The sequence below is a fragment of the Vombatus ursinus genome, unplaced genomic scaffold (genome assembly GCF_900497805.2).
Source record: "Vombatus ursinus unplaced genomic scaffold, bare-nosed wombat genome assembly UNPS02014814.1, whole genome shotgun sequence".
Taxonomy (NCBI): domain Eukaryota; kingdom Metazoa; phylum Chordata; class Mammalia; order Diprotodontia; family Vombatidae; genus Vombatus; species Vombatus ursinus.
Genome location: NW_020954592.1, coordinates 13,705,091 through 13,728,988, shown reverse-complemented (window position 1 = coordinate 13,728,988; position 23,898 = coordinate 13,705,091). Strand labels below are relative to the sequence as shown.

Genomic DNA, 23,898 nt, shown 5'->3' with positions numbered 1-23,898 from the left:
TTTTTTTTTTTAAGTTTTCCCATTTATGCTTTTGACCTGCCTCAGTGCAGGCAGACATGATTTAATGGCAGATAGTACTTGAGATGACTAAAGAATAGGATTTGGAGTCTAATGAACTGGTCTGGTTCGTTGTCACTGCTTATGTGACAGTGGACAAGTTACTTAATGTCTGTGGGCATAAATTTCCTTCTCTACAAAATGAGGGGATTGGATAGATGGCCTCTGAGGTTTCTTCCGGCTTTGGATTTTGATACTATGCTGGAGACCATCTTCTGCTTCTTTTAATATTTCACAAATACCAGTGCAGCTTTGCCATACTAAAATAAAACTGAAAAGATGAGGCCCGAATGGTAGTGGAGAACCGTGGGCAGAAATGACTCTCTGAATGGAGGCAGGCAGTCTAGCTCCCATGTACCTTTAGCATGAAGACCTACAAATAGTACTAGAATAAATAATGCTCAAGAAATCCAGTGAGAAACTACAAGTGAGTGACTTTGCCCACCTTAGAACTGCACGAGCAATAGCCAGAAGCTCATGGGCAAAAGGAAAAGAGGACTTCCAGAAGAGCCAGCATCAGCATAGGCAAATAAGGTTAAAGCTTGCCAGCACTGAGAAATATGTATGGCCTTCAAGGGTCTGTAAGCAGAGCCACTAAGAGCACAGGGCTCCTATAAGAAATTTCTGGGGCGGTCAGAAACCCACAGCACGAACCTGAAAAGCCGTTTGCCGCAGAAGCAATAGAAGTGACTAATTCCAGTGAAGCAGCACTCCTACTAGGACACCCCAGGCACAAGACATCATTAAGGGCCCTGAAGATACAGCCTTCGAATCTCAAAGAGCCAGGGGACCTAAAACCTACCAGCACCCTTTGCATAAACATACTCCAGGAGGTTGAGATTAACACAAGAACCCAAGCAATCCAGTTTGAAAACAAATAAGGTCAATCCACTCTAACAAAAATATGACAGAGGCAGGCAAATCCTAGCCCTGGAGCAAAGTCCTAATTCAGGAACTAAAGCTGGAGAGAAAGATGATTAAATAGCAGAAAACACTAATTGCTACGAATAACTATTATAGATACAATGATACAAAAAAAAAAATCCACTCTAGAAGAAGAAACTCCACAACAACTGAAAGTAGAGATTCAAAGTAAAAACAAAACAAAACAAACAAACAAAAATGGATTTTTCCACAAGGACTTTGAAGAAATGGCAAGAAACTTTAAAAAATGAAATAAAAACTCTGGAGGAAAGAATTGGGAGGAGAATAATAAACTTAGAACAGCAAATGATAAATCACACAAATAATAGATTCCATGAAAATTAGAATGGACAAAACAGAAATAAATGACTCCTTGAGACAAGAAAGATTGAAAAATATAGAAGAAAAAAATAAGGTATCTGCTATAAAAAATAGCTTACCTGAAAAACAAGTTAAGGAAAAATAATTTAAGTGTAATTAGACTCCCTGAAAAACTTGATAAAAAATCTAGACATTGTATTTCAATGAATCATCAATGAAAACTGCCCAAATCTATTAGAACTGGAAGACAACATGGAAATAGAAATAATCCACTAATCACCTCCTGAAAACCCCTCCAAAGTAAAAGTACCAAAAACAAGAGCTTCCATGTCAAAGAAAATACTCCAAATAGTCAGAAAGAAAGGGTTCATGTACCAAGGAGCCATGGTTAAGACCACATAAGACTTAGCAGCTTCACCAATAAATGAGAAGGGATCTTGGTATACAACATTCTGAAAGGCAAAAGATATAGCCTTACAACAAGGAATAATTTACCCTTTTGAGCTAAGCATACTCCTACAGGGAAATCTATCTATGTATCTATTTATTTTTAGCATTCATTTAAAAAAATTTTTTTAGATTTAACATTTTTATTTAAAGTTTTGAGTTTCAAATTTTATCCCTCCTTCCCTCCCACCCCTCCTCCTTCCCTGAGATGATAAGCAATCAGATATAGATTATACATGTGCAATTATGTAAAACATTCCATATTAGTCATTTTGTACAAGAAGACTCAAAAGAAAAAGAATGAAAGTGAAAAATAATATGCTTCACTCTGTATTCAAATAATATCAGTTCTTTCTCTGGTGGTGGATAGTATGTTTCATCTTTAGTCCTTATTTATTTATTTATGTAGTCTTTATTGTCTTGGATCATTGTATTGCTAAGAATAGCTAGGTCATTCAGAGTTCTTCATTGAACAATATTGCTGTTACTGTGTACAATGTTCTCCTGGTTCTGTTCACTTTTCATCAGTTCATGTAAGTCTTTCCAGATTTTTCTGAAATCATCCTGCTTGTCATTTCTTATAGCACAATAATATTCCATTACAATCATATACCACAGCTTGTTTAGCCATTCCTTAATTGATGGACATTCCTCTGATTTCCAATTCTTAGCCACCACAAAAAGAGTTGCTATAAATATTTTTGTACAAATAGTCCTTTTCTCTTTTTTTGGATGTCTTTGGGATATAGCTTTCATTAGTTTCTAATAGGTACATCATTAGTGTTGAGGATTACCATAGCTGAGCAGAGCAATTTCCCCAGAGAAGGGCTGACAAATGGTCTAAATGTTAGGCCACAAGCTAAGACCCCGAATGGTGAGAAAATGATTAGACAGAATAACAATGGAGCATGGGGTGGGGTGGAAATTTAGAGGACAGAGGATCATTAGAGAAATGGAAGGGAATTCAGATGGCATTTAGTCCAAGCTATTCATTTTACAGATGAGGAAACTGAGGCCTATAGAAGTTAAATAACTTGCTCAACTGAAGTTCCATAAAGAATAAGTAATAGAGTAAGAATTTAAATCTGTTTTATTCCAATGCTGAAATCCCATTGATTGGCTAGCAAATATATCTCTAAGCCAGTACTCAAGCACGAACCCAGAACTTCAGGAAATTGTCAAGGGATACATTAAAAAAAAATTATAGGTAGTAAAAACTTCAGACTGGTAAAAATCTGCTGAGGATTAACAGTTGGGAAACACCAGCCTCTAGAGAGAGGAATGTCTAGATAGGAAGTGTCAAACACGCTGCCCACTGGCAAGACCACAACACTCCCGAGTGAGGCCCAAACCAGATTAAAATGTACTTGGGAAATGTTTAACAAAATAAATGAAAATACGGTAAAACACAGATAATATTACATTTTAAAACGAAGTCAATATGTGGCCCGCAGGGTTCCGTATGTATGGTTTGATGCCACTGGGCTAGATGATCTATCCTACTCCCTCTGATTCTAGGAAACACTCAGGAAAAATTCACATAGGGCCAAGAAAATCACCCATGGTATTAGAATCTGTCCAAGAAAAAATCTTTTCTCTCCCTAAGTTTAGTACCTACATGCCTTTACTTTTCCATTTAATAGTCAATCCTCACTTTCAAGATTTGTTTTTCCTACAAGATGTTCAGCCTCATTACAATCAATTAAATAAGCTTATTGAAGAGCTCTGAATCCACACTTGTAAAAATCCCCCCTTTTTAAAGTCTAAATTTCATTGCTGAATTCCTATTATGAAAGGTGACTGCTGTAATGCTCTGTTTATTATTTTTACCCCTGTGATTATAAATTGAAAGTTGCTTTAGAATTTATGTAACTGGGATAGCCAAGACCTCTGGTTTTAATAATAACTGAACATATATAAAAATATATGGTGCACAGCATCCAGATTACCTTTGATGTTGGAGATTTTGGGGATAAAAAAGATATCTTCTCAACCCATTAAAATTTATATATATACATATGTGTATATGTGCATATGCATGTGCATACACATATATACACATGTATAATATATACATACATACACATCTATATTTGTTCTGATTTGTGATCTCATTAGTCTGGGGAGCTAATAGGGAGAAAACCCCTCTGCTCATTCCAGTAGGAGTCTGCTCTATCATCTATGGAATGGAGCAGCAAGGTGTTAGAGTCTGGGCCTGGAGTCAGGAAGATCAGAGTTCAAATATGGTTTCAGACACTTAATAGCTGTGTGACCCTGGCCAGTCACTTAACCTCTGTTTACCTCAGTTTCCTCATCTGCAAAATGGGGATAATAAGTGCACCTACCTCCCAGGGTTGTTGTGAGGATCAAATGAGAAAATTATACTAAGCATAATGCCTGGCACATGTTAAGCTTTATAGATATAGATACCTTCCTGGATCACTGCCTTTTTGTGGTGGTGGGGCTTGCATAGCTCAGTGAAATTAAGCTATGCCATGCAAAGTTACCCAAGATAGGTAGATCGTAGTGGAGAGTTCTGACAAAAGGTGATCCACTAGAGAAGAATATGGCAAACCACTCCAATATCTTTGCCAAGAAAATCCCATGGACAGTACTAAAATGATTAAAGCAATTCTGCAAGCAAGACTTTAGCTATATAACCAAGCATTATCAGAAGAGTAGGCTGGTTTTCAGAGAGGTGGAGGAACTAGAGACCAAATTGCCAACATTCACTGGACTATGGAGAAAGCAAGGGAGTACCAGAAAAACAACACTTCTGCTTCATTGACTACAGCAAAGCCTTTGACTGTATGGATCACAACAAAATAAGCAATTCCTCAAAGAGATGGGAGTACCAGATTATCTTACTTGTCTCCTGAGGAACCTGTATGCAGGTCAAGAAGCAACAGTGAGAACCAATTATGGAACAACTTTAAGACTAGGAGAAGAGTACAACAAGGCTGTAGATTGTTACCTTATTTGCTTAAGTTATATGCAGAATACATCATGTGAAATGCCAGGCTGGATGAATCAAAAGCTGGAATTAAGGTTGCCAAGAGAAATATCAACAATCTCAGATACGCATATGCATATCACTCTGATGGCACAAAATGAAGAGGAATTAAGAAGCCTCTTGATGAGGGTGAAAGAGGAGAGTGTAAAAGGTGGCCTGAAGCTTAACATCAAAAAAACTAAGATCTTGGCAACTGGTCCCATCACTTTCTGGCAAATAGAGGAAGAAGAAATAGAAGTAGTGCTCAACAATCAGTGTAGACAGCAACTGCAGCCATGAAATTGAAAGATGCTTGTTCCTTGGAAGGAAAGCTGTGTCAAATCTGGACAGTACACTAAAAAGCAGAGACATTACCTTGCCAACAAAGGTCTGTATGGTCAAAGCTATGGTTTTTCCAGTAGTAATGTATGGCTGTGAGAGTTGGACTCTATGGAAAGCTGAGTGCTGCAGAATTGATGCTTTTGAATTGTTGGTAATAGTGAAGACTTTTGAGAGTCCTTTGGACAGCAAGGATATCAAATCAGTCAATCCTTAAAGAAATCAATTCACTAGAAAGTTAAATGCTGAATCTGAAGCTTAAATACTTTGGCCACATAATGAGAACATGGGAGTCATTGAAAAAGACCCTGATGTTGGGAAACATTGAAGGCAAAAGGAGAAGGTGATGGCAGAGGTTATGATGGATAGATAGTGTCACAGAAATAACAAACGTGAACTTACAGACTTTGAGTGATGGTGGAAGACAGAATAGCCTGGCATGGTATGATCTATGGGGTCACAAAGAATTGGACATGACTGAACAACAATAAAAATAGATATAAATATAAGTTAAGCTTTTATCGTTATTTAATAGCCTGAGTCACAGAATGGTTAAGTGATGCCTAGAGTCACATCATCAGTATGTATTGGAGTCAGGATTTGGATCCAGGTCTTACTGACTCCAGGGCTGACTGTTCATCTATCATGCTTGTCTGTTTCTCTCTCTCTCTCTCTCTCTTTTTTTTCTTTTGCTTTTTGGAGAGGCAACCGGAGTTAAGTGACTTGCCCAGGGTCACACAGCTAGTAAGTGTCAAGTGTCTGAGGCTGAATTTGAACTCAGGTCCTCCTGACTCCAAGGCCAGAGCACAATCCACTGCGCCACCTACCTGCCCCCTGTTTATCTTTTTCAGCTTTGCAGAGGGTTTACTACATAAAACCTAAGCTTCAAACAATACTTTAAAAGTTCAAAGTAATTTCTGATTCTGATTAAAATTAAATTAGAAAGTGTTCTATATTACAAATATATCCCAGATGATTTAATGAGAATTGGTCATTTTTATTAAAAAAAATCCAAGCAAGGATTTTGTGGTCATCAGTGATATGGTAAGAGGAATTCTCCAATTCGAAATATGATATAAATAAGCAAAGAAGAAAAAAAATTATTTTTAGTTACTGAAATTGGCACAAAAAAAAAAAATTCAAGCATCCCTTTCATCCCTGTACCAAAGGGTTGATCTTGATTTATTTGTTAGCTGGAATTTCAAAAAGTGAAATTATTAAAGATGGCCACAAGCAAATGAAAGTATTTAAACAATACAGAACAATAAGAGAAATAAACCAGAAAGTTGAAACCATAAATCAGGCTATGCCCTGCTGAATGAGAGACAAATGTAGTTGCTACCAGAGTGAGGGGGGAAGAAAGAACCCAAGATAGACATTCTCCCACAAACTATTCTTTGCCATCAGTTCTTTACAAAAGCAAATCTGGGGACTATCCAAAGAGCATGATCATCACTCTGAATTGTCAGCAGGTATATTAGAGAGACCCGTGCCCTATCCAGGGACATGAAGATAATGGACTTTATCAATCAACATCAATGGCAGGGAGATATATTGGGTTGCTTCCCCCAGAAGAAAAAAAATGAGTTGGCTTGGGAGTCTCTTTGCTTTAATGGTCATCTAGACAGGGCAGTAAAAATACAATCCAACACTTTCATCCAGGATGTTTCTAAATAGGAAGGAAACAACTTGAAATTTGTGGCAGAAAGTTCCTCTATTCCTACTCTGTCTATGGGCAAAGGATCGGAGGAACTGTTTGCTGAATAAATAAATGTTGCTAGGCTTGAAATAGGACTGTGGAATCTGTGAAAGGGACCTTAGACATTATTTAGTTCAACTTTCTCTTTTAAAGATGAGAAAACTGAGACCTAGATAGGGGTCCCAAGGGCCCTGAGGCAAAGCTGAAATTAATCTTTCTCGTCAAATAGAGTCTGAAAAGCATATTAATTGACTGGCAAAATAAGTCCTAGATAGGAAAGGAGAGCACCAGTCTGGAAAAAAAAATATTTTTCCACCTGCCACTTGTAGTCTTGGGCAGGCCACTTCACTTCTTGGCCTCAGTTTCCTCACAAATGAGCTTTAACTCTCTCAGCTTCATAAGGCTTCCTATTCTCCACGTCCATGTTTCTCATCATTAGCTGGGTTCCTCTTGGAAATGCTCTTGTAGCCTCATTAACTCACCTTTTAAAGGTCACCAGGAGGGCTGGTTTATCATTCTTTTTCATCTGCCAGTGGCCTCTATTTGGATTTACTCATGAGACTTAACCCTTCCTAGTGAAAGGATCACCTGTTGCAATATTACAATTAGTTTAACACCATATTATCTGGTCCCCTTTCTCTGATTAGGTCTGTGAAAGATCAACTTTTATGTAAAATGAGGGGATTGGACTAGATGACCTTAAAGGTCCTTTCAGGCCTAAAGCTGTGATCCTATGAATGTGGGCAGCAGTAACGTATTTTGCAAACACACTGTCTATTATATTGAACAAAAAGACATTTATTTTTATTTATATTGGAAACAAGAGCCTCTGAAATTCCAAATAACTTACTTTGGGACTGCTTTTTCCTTTATACCACAATGCCTTCCTCAGCCTTCATTCCTCTGGGGTTAGTACTGGGTCTTTCCATCTCAGATCTGCTCCAAGGTTTTGGGCTCTTTCCCCCATCATTTGTATTTACTAAACCAAAAGAAGCTTCCTTCAGTGTGTTTAATCACAAAGGCAGCATAGGTGCATGTACTGTATTAGGAGGTTGGGGAAGGGGAGAGATGCCTTCTACTCAATTGAATCTTCTTTCCCTGCCTCTTTGAGTCCTGTCTGAAGGTCAACATGCCTGGGGAGAAGGCACAATATTCATTGAACTTTTTGTATCTAATTTACATCATTGGGCTGCTTCAAAATAGCTTTCTTTGATTTTATGACAGCTAGCATTTTTCTTTTTTTTTTTTTCATTTATTTCTAAGTAAAAAAATAAATTTACAAAACCTCTACCATGATGATGAACTGGGACCCTAAGGCAAGGAATTAGTTTTTTTTTTTATATAAGTTTTAGTCATTTAGATGCATATTCTTTTCTGTTGTTACCCAGTATGCTGAATTTCTGGGATTAACATCTTAATTCTATGGCTCTCTCTATAAAGGTCAAGTACATCCAAAATACTTCAGATATTATTTGCCCCTAGGCACCTTATAATCCTCCCTCTTCTGATTGTCTGGCCTGTAATGCAGTAGGTTAAAAGAACAACATCACATTCTAACTTGTATTAAAATTGCTTGTATGCATACCTTTCTCCTTATTAGATTGCAAACTTCTGGAGGATAGTACTATTTCATTTTTCATTTTTGTATCTCCAACATCCCTTTTTAGGGCTGCCCATCCACCTTTGGTTTTCACTTTTTATCCAACTCTCATCTGTGGCTCTAAGAAGCTGTAGTATGTGCAGTGGCCACACCCTGGAAAAACTGTCTTGGGAGATGGGCTAAACCAGGTGGAGGGTAATCGAATGGCCTTAAACTGTCAGTGAATTAGTGGGATGTCTACCCTAGGCATGTGAAGACTTCCCCCAGCGCTGGATGAAAACATTTTATTCCAATGGCCATGAAGGCTGAAGAAGGTGCTGTGGAGGGTTTAGAGATTGGTCAAACATCAAAGACACCAACGTCATCCACTGCATTCCAGGCCATCAACAGTCCTACTGACTTTTGTCTTGCCACTGGACTTCAATAACTCTGGAAGAGAGTGAGGCTGATGACTTCGTGCAATCTGCCTCACTTGAATCCAATTCATTGGCAAGTCAAGACATCACCTCATGATGTCATTGGTCCTCTTCAAAATGAAAGATGAACAATAACATTCCCAACATCTATTACAGTCACTTTTATATCCTAATGTTTGCTGAATTGAACTGAATTATACTGCATAATTGAATCAAACCCTTTAGAAAGTAATAACAATAGTAATAGCTAGCATTTATATTTTGCCTTTAAAGTTTGAGAAGTACTTTGCATATCATCCTCACCATAGCCCTTCAAGGCTGGTGTTATTATCCCCATTTTAGAAATGAGAAAATTGAGGAAAGGCAATATTAAATGACTTTTTCAGGGTCAGAGAGCTAATAATATGTGACAGAGGATTTGAATTCAGGTCTTCCAGGCTACAAGTTCATTGCTCTATTCATTATATCACCTAGCTGCTTAGAAAAGGGTCTTCAGCAGGGGAGCCTCAGCAGCGGACAGTTTAAAACCAAGAACTCTACAATCAAACTAAAGTTCATCAGTTAGCCATTTAGGATTTATAGAAGATCCACAACATTTATAATTAGATAGGAACTTGTCTCTCCCATTACAATATGAGCTCTTTGTGGACAAGGTCAGTATTTTGCCTATTTTTTTGTTTTTTTTTTTTTTGGTAAATTTTCAGCATTTAGCACAGTGCTAAATATAGTAAGAATATTGTTAGAAGAATAGTGGGAAGATAGGTAGAACGTCTGCTATAATACTGCTTTAAATTTGAAAGGACTAGTGAGCCAAAGTAATTCTATTTCCAAATCCCTATATGGTCATAGGATTTGAATCTGGAAGAGATCTTAGAGATCATATTGTCCCGATTCCTTCATTTTGCGGCTTTACAAATCAAGGCCTGTTAAGTGCCTTGTCCAAGGTCACATTTTGTTGTTGTTGTTGTTGAGTTGTTTCAGTCATGAATGACTCTTCATGACCCCATTTTTTGGGGTTTTCTTAACCGAGACACTGGAGTGGTTTGCCATTTACTTCTCCAGCTCAGTTTACAAATGAAGAAACTGAGGCAAACAGGGTTAAGTGACTTACCCATGGTCACACAGCTAGGAAGTGTCTGAGGCCAGATTTGAACTCAGGTAGATGAGCCTTCTTGACTCCACGCCTGGCATACTATCCTGTGCCACTGCCCCTTGTAATGTCTAGAGATCCTGAATGTATCTCCAAATCTGACTTCCTATGATTTGGAGAGAGGATGGGGAAATTTTAACTAAGGTTCAAGGTAGTACATCATGCTATGAAAAGAACAGCGAATTTTGATTCAGAGGACCTGAGTTCAAAAACTACCTGTGCTACTTGGTTAAGTCTTTTTGGTTCTAGTTTCTTCATCTGCAAAGTGAAAGGGTTTGGATTACTATAGGTCCTGTCCAGTTCTAAATCAGAGGTGTCAAATATAAGGTCTACTGGCAGCATGTGGCTCCACAACATTCTTAATTGTGGCTGGATTAAAAGGTAATTGGGAAATATTTAATAAAACAAAATATATTAAACATAGGTAATATTACATTTTAAAACTAAATAACTATGTCTGCTGGGATCTTTATGTACCATTTAGTGGCCCTGTTTCTATTTGAATTTGACACCACTGCTTTAAATCAATTCTCTTATGAGGTTATCTATGCAACATCATGCAAAGGACAGAGCTGACAATTTTCTGGTTAATTTGAGTAATGGAGATGGCCAAATCACATAATATAGGCCTTAAATTGAATTGGGGAGGGGGAGAGCAGAGTATCTTAATTATCTAGTTTTGCTGCCTATATGCCTGTAACTAATTGAACACTCCTTCACTTTAGGGACATGATTCAATTTAACAAGCATTTATTAAGTGCCTACTATGTGCTAGGCACCGTGCTCAGTCTTGGAGATACAAAGACAAAAACGAACAGTCCCTGCTCTTTCAGAACTTATACTGGGGAAAACAACATGAAGGCTAAAAACAATACATAAGGAAAGTCATTTCTGGAGCAGGGGCATAGTTCTCTGAAGAGCAGTTTGTTAACAACACAATCAGGAGTCCAGAAAATGCAATGGAAGGGTAGAGTAGAGTGGGAAATGGATGGAGCTGATTCAGACGGGTTGGCCAGGGAAGAGAACTCTGGCTTAGGAAGGTTGTACAATCATGGAGTCAAAGGGATTCTGAGGAGAGTCATGGGGAAATGATTGTCATGACCTTGACAGAAGGTACCTCAATGTTCATTTGATTAATAGTACTTGAGTAAGTGGTACAAAGGACTGGGGGTGGGGAGGGGGAGAGGGGAGGAAGTGCTGTGTGTTGCAACAGGGCAGATGAGAAGCTCTTGGTCTTACCTGGTGGTAAAGACAGGTGTTAGTGCAATTCCAGGATCTGGCTGGTTATAAAGGAGTAGGATTGTTGATGTACTCACCATAGAGATCTGACCTGCAAGTTATGGGTTTTTTGTTTTTTTTTTGCTGAGGCAATCGGGGTTGAGTACCTTGCCCAGGGTCGCACAGCTAGTAAGTGTCAGAGGCTAGATTTGAACTCAGGTCTTCCTGACTCCAAGGCCGGAGCTCTATCCACTGCGCCACCTAGCTGCCCCTGACCTGCAAGTTAAATGGTAGACAGATGACTCATAAGGTACTGAATTTATTTTAGGGGGAAATAAAAAAAATATATATATATATACACACATACATATGCATATGTAAATATATATTTATACATATAAATATTATATATAAATTAAATATTTAAATTTCTTTTGAATAGGCTCCTATTTATCCATAGCCCAAAAACCAGAAAGTTGCAGCTACCAGAATTTCTTTCACAGTGCTGAGTGAGAAGCGATTTTCATAATGATGACTCTGAGGCATTTTAAGATCTACATGTGGCTTTTAGATCATAAAAGAGAAATAAAAGAAATAAAATGGTTAATTTATGTATACGGTAATTTTCAGTTAAGCATATTCAGCTAACAAGAGCAGCCCATCCCCTAACCACTCTGGGTAAATGAAAATTGACTGCAGCTCCAGAGTTCAGCACTGAAGGTCCTTGAGGGCAGAGTCTGTTGTTAAATTTTCAGTGTGAGTAGTCACATTGCAGAAAACAGCAAAACTACAGATCAGGGCTTGATTTTCTGTTTTGTGGATTGTGTAGACTTAAGAAAGTGATGGAGCAAATGTTGATAATGCAGATTAAATTTAAAAGTTTGTGGTGGGCAAGATCCACCCCCCCCAGTTGTTAAATGTTTACCAACATAACCTATGGACAATTTTTTTCCTTTTTTTCTTTTTCTTTGTATTCCTAGTGCCTTGCATAGTGCATAACAGGTATTTATTCAACACTTTTTAGTTTGTTATTGATGCCATTGTACAGAAACAGGACAGGTTTCAGACGAAAACCTTCAGTTATTGAGAATCATTTCCTATTTATTGAACTGTCATTCATAGGCGTAAAAATATCATAGATTTCAAGATGGAAGAGGATCATGGATGTCGCAAGGACGTTAGAAGTCATACAGTCCAGTAAGGCCACCAAATGGCACATTGTAATGCGGTGGGCCTAGAGTTAGGAAGATCTGAATTCTTCAAATGGGCAGGGATAGTTTCATTTTTATCTCTGCATCCGTAACACTTAGCACAGTTGTTGTTATTCAGTTGTTTTTCAGTCATGTCTGACTCCTCATGACTCCATTTGGGTTTTTTGTTGTTATTGTTGTTGTAGTTTTGCAAAGATACTAGAATGGTTTGCCATTTCCTCTCCAGCTCATTTTACAGATGAGGAAACTGAGGCAAATAGGGTTAAATGACTTATCCAGGATCACACAGTTAGGAAGTGTCTGAGGCCAGATTTGAACTCAGGAATATGAGTCTTTCTGACTCTAGGCCTGGCACTCTATCCTCTGTGTCATTTAGCTGCCCACTTAGCACAGTACCTAGAACATAATAGATACTTAATAAATTCTGGTTGACTAATTGATTGATATCCAGTTAAAGGAGGACAAGCAAAGAAACAGCAGTCAAGTTCTATTATTCATTAAAGGTAGCATGAGAACACTTGTGTAATGCATGTGATGATGACTTTGAGTTCTTAGGGAAGATACTCTAGTGATGCCAGTTATGCTAAAAGCCATTGTGTGGAATGCCCTGGGTTTGGGGTATATTGCTCCAGCTTCTGAGGTAGTTTCTTTATTATGTCACGATTCACAGTGAAATAGGTGTGCACACTTTTATGTTTTTCTATGGTGCCTCTCATGGCTCCATATGTCCAAGGTATATTCAGAGATACTGGATTAAAGTCATAGGAAAAGGAAGCTGTGCATTCCTGGTGCCCATCCTGAGCCCTGCCAGACTGCACATGGAAAGCATTTGTACCTCCTCCAGAGAAGGGTAGCTCTTTGTCATGTATAAAGCATTATTATACCTACCTGGTTTGGCTGTCAAATTGAATTAGATGAAATTACACGAGACGGTTGTTCAATCTCATTTGTTAAATGGACTCATGTGAAATGCAGCCCTGTCAATTCCAGTGAAATTAGGCTTTGTCAAACAAAGGCGTTGATTTAAAAATAATTAAAAAAAAGACAGGTTTCTGAATTTAGGACTCATTTCAAAATGTCTTTCTAGTGGCTGCATCTTGCATCACATCAGTCAATGATAGGCAGCAGCCCAGATGTTTGCTGAATTCTGTTTCCTGGTAATGATCATTTCAAAGGTCATGTATATGTTAATTTATTACCTGGCTGTTATTTTAGAGAATTTTTATGGCACAATTTTAGGATGATTTATCTTTTCTCCACCTCTAAGCAGTTGTGGAGCCAATGGTGAGGAAGCTTTGGGCTTGTGCAGAACTTCAAAGGAATTTGCTGAAGTTATTTTTCAAATTCAGTATGAAAACACACAACATCCTATGTTAGACTGATGATTTGCCTTTCATTGGTAGGAACAAGAAAAAAGGAGGGTTTTTTTGTGGTTTTAAGAAAATTATTGTAGATGGATACTGCTTTGATAGTATCACCTAAAAAGGGAGAATGAAATTGTTTTACTGAATGCCACACTATCTAGACTTTTTTTTCCTTTTTGGTGAGGCAATTGGGGTTAAGTGACTTGCCCAGTGTCACACAGCTAATAAGTGTTATGTGTCTGAAATGGGATTTGAACTCAGGTCCTCCTGACTCCAAGGCTGGAGCTCTATCCACTGTGCCACCTAGCTGCCCCCTATCTAGACCTTTTTGACACAAGTCTATCTCCTTTCTTCCTTCCTATGGTAACTGTAAGTGTTTTCTTGTACCTAGAATCAGAACTGTAACCAACGATTTTGGCATCCAGGACAAGCTTCACAAAATCTACCCTCTAATCAACTTGCATGAACTTTCAGTTGATGGTGGAGGGAGAATCCCAGAAAACTATGAGCTGATGGTAAGGAGGTCACCACAATGAGGGAGACGGGAAGAATAGGGCAGGTTGGACCCTCCTCAAGTTGCTACGGTTACTAGTTGTCTGATCTTGGGTGATTCACTTAAACCTTGACAAGTCTTGGTTTATTCACTTGTAAAAGTGAGAGAGTTGATATATGAAATCTCTTCCATCTCTAGAACTATGCTCCTATGATCTTATAGTGGGACTAATTATCCTTTCTAACTACCACGTGCCAAATTCAGTTGTTTCTATATTGCTAAAGTAATGTAAGTGTTGCTTGTACACTCTAAATTTCAATGACGTGGAACAAAGCTCCAGTCATCCCAACCTAGTTATGGATCTGCTTAGAATGTACCATCTCTGGCTGTTAAAATCTCACCCAGCCTTCAATGTCTAGCTGGTCCCAATCTTCTCTCGGAAGTCTGAAGTCTGCAGTTATCCAACTTTTCCAGCTGAAGTACTTTGCTTTTTCTCTTCCTTGGGCACTTTGGGGAAGGACCCTATTTTCTTCACCTTTACATCTCCTCCAGAAGTTAGAACAGTGCCCCAGTAAACTCCTAATAAATGTCTACTGAATTAGATTGCATTCATTTCATTATAATACTTTCCACACGGCCTACTAAGTAAGAAGCATCTTAAAACGCTCTCTAGAGTTACTGTAAATAATTTGACTACAGAAGCCAACACTAAGAAGAGTAGGCAGGAGAAGGGGGAGGTAGAGACAAGAAGGAAGGAATGAGGTATTTCTAAGGCAGGCATATGAGGAGATGACTAGGAGCTGGGTTGCAACAAGACTGTAAGGCTGTTCCAGATGGTGAGAAAGGGTGAATTATTTTTTCTTTTGCATGAAAGAGAAAGGGAAGTGGTGAATAACCACCTCAGGAGCAGCGACAAGAAAGACAACCGCCAGACTAAAAGTGAGGATGTCCAGCCTTTGTTTGCTTTTAAATCCGCATTTTCAGTACTTTGCATTTGCCAGAGTCTTTATTTGGCAGAATCTTCCCAACAGTATGTTGGAGAAACTAAGAACTCTTGCTTCAGATCATTAGTGGGTAATCCCCTTTGTTCTTCTGTACAAATGTCACATTCAGAGGCACTGACTGTGCCATTCAGACATCTATTAATGGCAAAGTGAAGTCATGAACCTCTCTGACCTACTTTTTTACTAGGCAGTTTCTGCAATCAGTGAAACAGCAAAACGATTAGAAGATGTGCGTGGTATGTTGTCCTAGATCGGTCCAGGCAAACAGGAAATCCAGAAAGGTTAATGGGATGTCATTTCACAGTTTGCACACTTACAAATCTGCCTGTGCAGTGAGGTGCCAAGGACAAAATGGGATTCTTTAACTGCTACCACTATCCCCACCCAAATGCCAACAACAACCATCAAGACAACTATTTTTCTCAGTAAAGGGACACTATGCTTATTGCAAACTCCCATGTGAAAAAAGCAGGTTTTTTTTTTTTGATAGAGCAGGAGGGACCACCTGCTTGAATTTTCCTTAGTGAAAGTTTTGCTACACAATTCCTTCAAAACAACAACAACAAATCCCTTATGGTGACTTAGATGATTCATTTTTCATCTAATGTCACTGGCACTGACACTGAGGGATGGCAGAAAGAAAGGTGACTAAAGTTCCCTATGGTCGCAGGATCTTAAGATTTTGACCTGGAAGAACTCTGAGAGATTACCTAGTCTCCAAGACCCTCATTTTACCTATGAAGACACCAAGGCCCAGCAAGTAGAAGTGATTTACTCAAGATCAACAAGTAGAGAATATAGTCAAGTGGGGATATACATCCAGATTCTCTAACTCCACAGAATGAAACCAAGGTGGGAGGGGGTGGCTTGGAAAATTGGGGAGAAATCTGGTGAAATAATTATGGTCTTCAAGATGTAAGCTCATGAGATTACTTAGGTGACCCAACCTTATCTTTCTCTTCTCCTTCCTTCCTTCCTTGCTTCCTTCCTTCCTTCCTTTTCTCTCTTTCTCTCTCTCTCTCATCATAGTGACAGCTAAAGCAATTGGCGACAGGAATTCCACATAGCAGAGGGAAAAAAAATGCAATGAGGTCCTAGAGGAAGTATGGACCTGCAGTCAGGAAGACCTTAGTTCAAATCCAGCCTCAGACACATACTAGCTGTGTGAGCCCTAGGCATGTCTCTTAATCCCTTTGTCTACTTCAGTTTCCTCAACTGTAAAATGGAGATGGTAATAACAGCACCTACATCCCAGGATTATTGTGAAGATCTAATGGAATGATACTTGTAAAGCATTTAGCATAGGGTCTAGCATGTAGCAGATGCTTAATAAATGTTTGTTTCCTTTCTTTCCTTTCCTTATAAAAGTATGAAGTGTTAAATAATATATGATATTGCTATGACTACAGTATCACAAAAGGTGTCCCCCAACTTTTGAGGGCCTAACTTTTTGTGAGTACATAGATGGCCATCCCTGGAGGCATCTGTCCCAGCAGTGCTTCTTTGGCTGTCCTGGGGTGCCTAGGGATACAGCTAAATGGGGAGAGTGTCTCTCCACATATGTTCATGAGTAGGGGAGGTCCTGGTTGTGAGGGCAGGGAAGGAACTCGGGTCAGGCTGTTCACTAGCAGCCTCCTCGGGTGCTGAAATTTGGGGGATTGGTCCAATAAGGTCTTTGACCCTAGACCTGGGGGTGGGGGGAGCACGAAGCTCCAGGTCAATGCAATACTACTTAGTACCCTTCTCCAACAAGAACAGATGTCAGAGGATCACAGAATTCCCTAGCTGTTAAAGACTTCAGAAGCCAAGCAGTTCAACTTTAATCTGAGCAAGAATCCTTACTACAGTGTACAAGAAAAGTGGTTATCCAGCTTCCGCTCAAAGATTTCTCTAATAACGGGCAACACAGGACCTTCCAAGGCAGGCACCCCATTCTACTTTTGGATAACTGTAAATTATTAGGGAGTTTCCCCTTTAGATCAGCTGAAATCTGGCTCATTTCCCACTCACTGTTCTTAATTCTGCACTCTGGAGCTAAGCAGAATAAACTCTAACTCCTTAACATGTCTTCTTACCTTTACCTGTTCCCCCTTCAAGCATCTCAAGAACTGAGATTAACTTAATTCCTGCAATATAGTGGCAGACTAATTTCCCTTAGGTTTAGACCCAACCATGGGCTTTCTGTGCTCAAGACCCTCCAATGGCTCCCTATTACCTAACCTTTAAGATTCATAAGCTGGTACCATTCCACCTTCCAATCTTCTCTAATATTATTCTGCTCCACTGAATGCCTATTCTAGCCAAACCGAACTCTTCACAGTGCCCTCAGATTTTCTGTCTCTGAGTGACCTTATGCTGTTCTCTATGATGGACTCTTCCTATCTCCATATCCTTCACTGTCCCTCCCCCCTCCCTATATATCTTATGCTATTTAGGAAAAAAGGAAACAAACATTTATTAAGCAACTCTGGGAAGTAAGCGCTATTATCTACATTTTACAGTTGAGGAAATTGAGGCAAATAGAGGATAAGCAACTTGCTCAGGGTTACAGACCAAGCAACTGTTTGAGTCTGGATTTGAACTCAGGTCTTCCTAACTGCAGGCCCCATAAGCTAATCACTCCACCACCTAGTAGTTTAGCCCTATATTTGCTCTGCTTGGTCTTCAAGGACCAAATTGGGTGCAGTGGGCAGATGCTGCAAAGGGAGCAGATTTAGGTCAAGTGGAAGGGAAAACTTCCTAAGAATTAGAAGTGTCCAAAGGTAGTGTGGGTTGCATCAGGAAACCATTGTTTTCACATGTCTAGAAGTCTTCAAGTAGAGGCTGGATGATTTTTTTTTTTTTTGAGAGTTCTCCTAGCAGATGGGGTGGCCCCTGAAGCCCTTCCCAACTTTTTAGATTCTATGAACTCTGTGATTATAATAATCCCTTCAAATGATTGAATATAGTTCTTGTGATTCTCCATAAGTCTTCTTCTCGAGGTCAGATATCTCTGGTGTCTTTAACTGGACCCTGTATGGCGTCTGGGTGTGTATTCTGCAGATACGCGGCCATGAAATTGGCCAGATTCTTCCAGGGCACACATGACTCCCTTTGAATAAGCAAGGCATCTTTGGAATCTGCCTGAATATTTCCAGCCCATTCCACTGAGAGGAGGGGAAGGAAAATAAGAGGAGAAAGAGATTTTCTAGCTGACCTGAAGACATGACTGAAGATTTCAAAAAAGCCCAATTTCCTTACAGCAAGTTATACAAAATACAAAGTCAACACAAAAATAATTAATAATATATTACAGAGCACAGATCTTCTGGTAAGTTTGCTGCTCTCATGTATATGACCCATTCATTAAAACTTTCAAGTGAGATACAGAAAATGCACTATTTAATTCTAGTTTTCCTTTCTTCTTCTGAAGCTCTGCTTTGATTAAAAAAAATCTTTTTTTGACCTTCCTTGGCAAAAATAGGGGAGTTCAGAAGAGAATGAATTTGGGGAAAGATAAAGAATCCTTTTATGGTCATGTCAAGCTTGGTATACCTCTGAGATAATCAATTCAAAATGACCTATAGGCTGTTGGAGAGTCAAGAATGGAGCTCAAGAAAGGATGAATATGTATGTGTGTGTGTGTGTGTGTGTGTGTGTGTCTATGTATGTATGTATGTATATATAAGAGATATAGAGATATATAGATAGTTTAGATAGATGTATTATTAATATATTATAACTACATATGAAATATATAATTATATATAATTACATTAGAAACATATAGAGATATGATATATATAAATATAGATATTATATAGAAGGGAAAAAACAGTATGTATATGTCATCTGCATAGAGATGACAACTAAACCCATGAAAGTCAATATCATTAAGAAAAAGAGTGTAGATGGAAAACGGAAGAGGGTTCAAGACAGAGGCTTGAGGGACAACCAGTTAAGATCACTCATCAAGTGTGTTACGGTGGGGATTCTTTTTCAGATTTCAGTTGGAATAGATGGCCTCTGACGTCTCTTCTGATGCTAAAATTCTGTTTCCTCTGCCTGTAAAATGGAGGAAGGACGGATTGAACTAGATGGTCTTGGAGGTTACTTCCAGATAAATTTTTGTAAAGACCTTATTTGTGGAACATACCTCTTTGACTCTCTGTGAAGTTTTCTCAGGATATTTTTTTTTTTTTAAAATACACAAGATAAAAAAGACAAAGGAAACTAATTATATTGACAGGTGCTCAGATCCCCTGAAGTCTATCCACAGAACCTTTGGGTGTCAGTGGACCCTAGGTTAAGAATCCTTGCTCTAAGATCTGTGACCCCATGACTCTTGTCCCCCTTCCAGGTCCTTTATTGCATTGTAAAACACTACTCAGCAAAAATTAGAATCCACCCCAGGAGTTTAATGTTTTGACCTGAGAGGAAACACAGCACCTCACAACAAACTGTCCTCACTGGCTCATACTGGGAGAGATGCCAACTGGCTTTGGAAGGAGAGAGTGCTAGCACTTCTGCAGGAGGAAAACAAAGTGAGAAGCAGTCTAAAAATCCATGGGAAGGGCAGAGGCTAGTATAAAGCAGTGTAAAAGAACACTTTGGAGGCAACAAAAATGGGCCCCGGAGATCTAGCCTATCCACTGGGCAATGGGGAGGGGCAAGTCTTTTCCTATAATTTAAGTGGTAGCAATGAGCTCCTGGAGTATGATGGGTAATCATTTGCTTCTTCCATGCTCATTGTCATCATCGTCATCATCATCATCATCATCATTAGCATCATCACCACTAAATGCTAAAATCCCTTTTTGACAGTGACATCTCAGAAAGCAAACAGCTGTGCAAGTAAACAAAGACATCAGACTATGTCCTTTTCCTCCCTTTAAAAACTGTCAAGAAACATTTTTTTTCACCTACTTTTGAATGGGGTACTCGGCATTTTTTTTAGCAAATTCTTCTGTGAACGCTTTTTGAGGAAATGTCTTTCCTCCTTTCCTCCCTCCTTCCTCCTCTGCCCCCCACCTTACCCCCCTGCCCTGCAAATGTCCTATTTTCTTTACATAAGTTCTGCTTCTCACTTTTGTATGTTGCAAATAATTTCCTTTGGGGCCCCGATCTGTAATGACCTCTCCGAAAACACTGTTTTCATTTTCTACACAGCAGGTGGCTGTGTAGCAAAGCCAGCTGAATTTCGAGAAGAGGAGGATTGTATAGGCATTGGGCAGGTCTTCCGCTTTCTCTTTATTCATAGATTGTCAGAGTTGGAAGAATCCTTAAAGGTTATTGAGACCAATAGAAATTAAGACCTATAGAGCTTAAATAATTTGTCTAAGGCTGCCCAGAAAATCTGTGGGGAGTTGAACCCAAGTCTCCTGATTCCAAATAGATGACTGTTTCCATTGGACTACATTACCTCCCTCAGCATACCACAACCTCCACGACCATGTTCACAATTGCCTCTTCTTTCTTCCCTATTATTATCTCCTATGGGCTTATAAGATATGGAACACAAGCAATCATGATGCAAGTCTATTATTATTCATAATACCAAGCTCATTCTTCTAGAACTAATTTTCTTCCATCACCCTTTGACTCTTCAAGTACAAGTGGGTTGGTTTGTGCATTGGCTTGTACATTTTGTTGTCCTCTTAGATTGCTGCTCCATGGAAACAGGCACCAGGGAGAACAAGTACATCTCCAGCCTTTTCTGTTTCCGAGGAGCAAGGAAATGAGATGACAGGAATACATGTCTGAGAAAGAGATCTCACAGGTGCAGGGATTTTCATTGATGGCGTGTTACCTTTGGCCAATGACCAAAAAGCCCACCTAAAGCAAAGCAAAAAAAAATGCTTCTTTGGATATTTCAGCAGGGTTTGGCATTTGCCCTGATTTGAGTCCTTTCAAACAACCCAAAGAGAAGAGCTAATTTGGCTTCTCTGCTTTATTTTCATTGTTCCCCAACCAATACTTGGGCCGTGCTTATTTTTTAAAATCACTACCAAGTCAGACCATGAATACAACTAGGTGGCACTGTGAATAGAGCCTTGGAACCAAAGTCAGGAAGTCTGATATGACCTCAGATTCTTATTGGTTGTGTAACCTAGAGCAAGTCACTTATCCTCTCTCAGCCTCAGTTTTCTCATCTGTAAAATGGTGATAATAATAGTGCCTACCTCATAAGGATGTTATAAAAGTCAAATGAGATCATATTTGTAAAATACTTTGCAAACCTTAAAGTACTAAATACTATATAAATAACGCTTCATATTATATATGTATAAATACATATACATACATACATATATATACACACTCATATAGACAACTAGGTAGAGCAATGGATAAAGCCTGGGGCCTGCAGGCAGGAAGACCTGAGTTCAAATGCGGCCTCGGACACTTACTAGCTGTTTGAACCCCGGTGAGTCACTTAACCCTATTTACCTCCATTTCTTCATCTGTAAAGTGAGCTGGAGAAGGAAACGGCAAACCACTCTGGTATCTTTGCCAAGAAAACCCCAAAAAGGGGTCACAAAGAGTCAGACACAACTGAAAAACGACTAAACAAACACATGTTTCTATATATCTATATCTAGATATGTATAATACCAGCTACTATTATAGGTGTTTACTTCATCAGTAATTTAAAAAAATCAAACTAAAAGACGCAGACTGAAATCTAAATTGTTCACCTCCTTAAGAAACTCAGATTGGCTGTTACTATTGTTTTAAAATCTCTACCATTTTAATAATTGGAACTAAAGCAAATTAATTTTTTTTCCACATTGGCCAGAACTAAAAAATGCATTTCTCTCTCCCAATTTTTGTCAGCAACCTGTATGTAGCACTTTTGAGCTACCACATTTTATGCTGCAGTTCTAAATGTTTATTTTTTTCAAGTTAGCATTTTATAGAGATGTCTTTTCAATAGCAGAAGGGAAAGAGTATATAATAGCAAAAAGATAGGTCTTGAATTTGCTCTTGTGTTTTTTAAATATAGAAGGTAGATTGCAGCAGGTGTTTGTGAGAAAGGCTAGAAATCTAGAAGTTAATTAAACATGGGAGCAGAGGGAAGTGGGGTAGTAGAAAGAGCACTGAGTTAAGCCTCAGAGATGTGGATTCCAATATCAGCTCTGCCAATAACTAGCCTTATGATTTTGGGCAGGTGAGTCCTCCTCTCTAGACCTCAATTTCCTCATCTGTAAAATGGGTGTTAGGATTAAATAACTATAGCATTTAAATCATATTATTAAATAATAACATTTGAAGTATATTTTAAAATAATAATAGCATTTATAGTATATTATTATATAATAATAGCATTTATATGGCATTTAAGGTTTGCAAAGCACTTTACAAATATATATATCTATATCTATCCATCCATGTATCTATCTGTCTATCTATCTATCTATCTATCTATCTTATTATCCTCGTTTCACAGGTGAAGAAGTTGAAGCACAGTGAGGTGAATGACTTGCCTAGGTTCATACACCTAATAAGTGTCTGAGGCAGGATTTGTGTCTGAGGCAGGATTTGTGCCTGCCTGTGGGCCCCCTTAGTGATTCTAGGTCCAGTGCTCTATTCACCTAGCTACCTCTAGGATTTCCTACAGCTCTTAATAAATAAACAGATGTAGATCTTATAACTTTACAGAACCACATATCTGAGAAATTGCATAAATGGAAATTCAACAAATTTAAAATAGGGGTTCCTAAGCTGGGGTCTGTAGGTAGATTTCAGGGGGTTTATGAATCTGTTTTTTAAAAAAATATATTATTTTAATATATTAATATATATTATATATTATTTTAATATATTAATATATATTTATATATAATATAATAATTTTAATATAATTGGTTTCCTTTGTAATCCTATGTATTTTATTTTTGCATTTAAAAATATCATTCTGAGGAGGTCATAGGCTTCCACAGACTGACTGCCAAAGAGGTCCATGGCACCAAAAGGGTAAAAAATACTTGATAAAAATTCTATTAAGTCCTTAGTGGGAAGAGGAGATAAATGGTTTAAAAGAGTGAATGTAGTGACATGTCATTGCCTACAGTTTTGACCCTCAGCTTGGCATTCGAGGTTCTCAGCCAATGACCTATAGCGTAACCATTGGATTTCTTATTACAGGAATTCCCCTGTACAATGCTGTTCAAATACAGTTTCAAAGAAACATGGGAAGATGAGCATGAGTTTGATGAAAAGGGAAGTAAGCAGAACCAGATGAATTATTTATATAATAACAACAACATTGTAATGACAAACAACCTTGAAACATTTAAGAACTTCAATCAACACAATGACTAACCACGATTTCAGAGGACTGAGGATGAAACATGCCATCTACTTCCTGACAGAGAGGTTATGGATTCAGGCGATGGATGCAGACTGAGACAAATCAATCTGTCCATACAGGTTCATAATCTCTCTGTCAGAAGGTAGATAGTATGTTTCATCCTCTGTCCTCTGGAATTGTGGTTGGTAAAATGAGTTGAAGGAGGAAATGACAAACCACTCCAGTATCTCGGCTGAGAAAACCCCGAATGGGGTCATGAAGTGTTGGACACAACTGTGAACAACTGAAGAGCAACAACAAAGCAGCCTTTGACATGGAGGTTTAATAGCTGTGTGGCCTTAGGCAAATCAATTAATCTCTCTGGGCCTCA

The 23,898-nt window shown here is 38.6% G+C and overlaps 1 protein-coding gene across 4 annotated transcripts in view; it reads right to left on the bottom strand.

Moving 5' to 3' along the window:
- The window catches only part of RAI2 (retinoic acid induced 2), a 99,256-nt gene that overhangs the window by 38,779 nt on the left and 36,579 nt on the right, over positions 1 to 23,898 (bottom strand). The window contains exons 1-3 of one of the 4 annotated variants that reach the window (XM_027835297.1): positions 11,185 to 11,339; positions 9,907 to 10,051; positions 7,630 to 7,758 (exon numbers count right to left, since the gene is read on the bottom strand). The exons of 1 other annotated variant lie outside the window; for it this stretch is intronic. Coding sequence is in view for 1 of the 3 variants with exons in the window: in XM_027835295.1 (XP_027691096.1) it covers positions 11,262 to 11,264 (3 nt within the window). In the remaining 2 variants the exon portion in view is untranslated. Of the gene's footprint in view, positions 1 to 7,629; positions 7,759 to 9,906; positions 10,052 to 11,184; positions 11,342 to 23,898 lie in introns of those variants that run through there. 2 more of the 4 variants (XM_027835295.1, XM_027835299.1) reach the window with 2 other exon arrangements.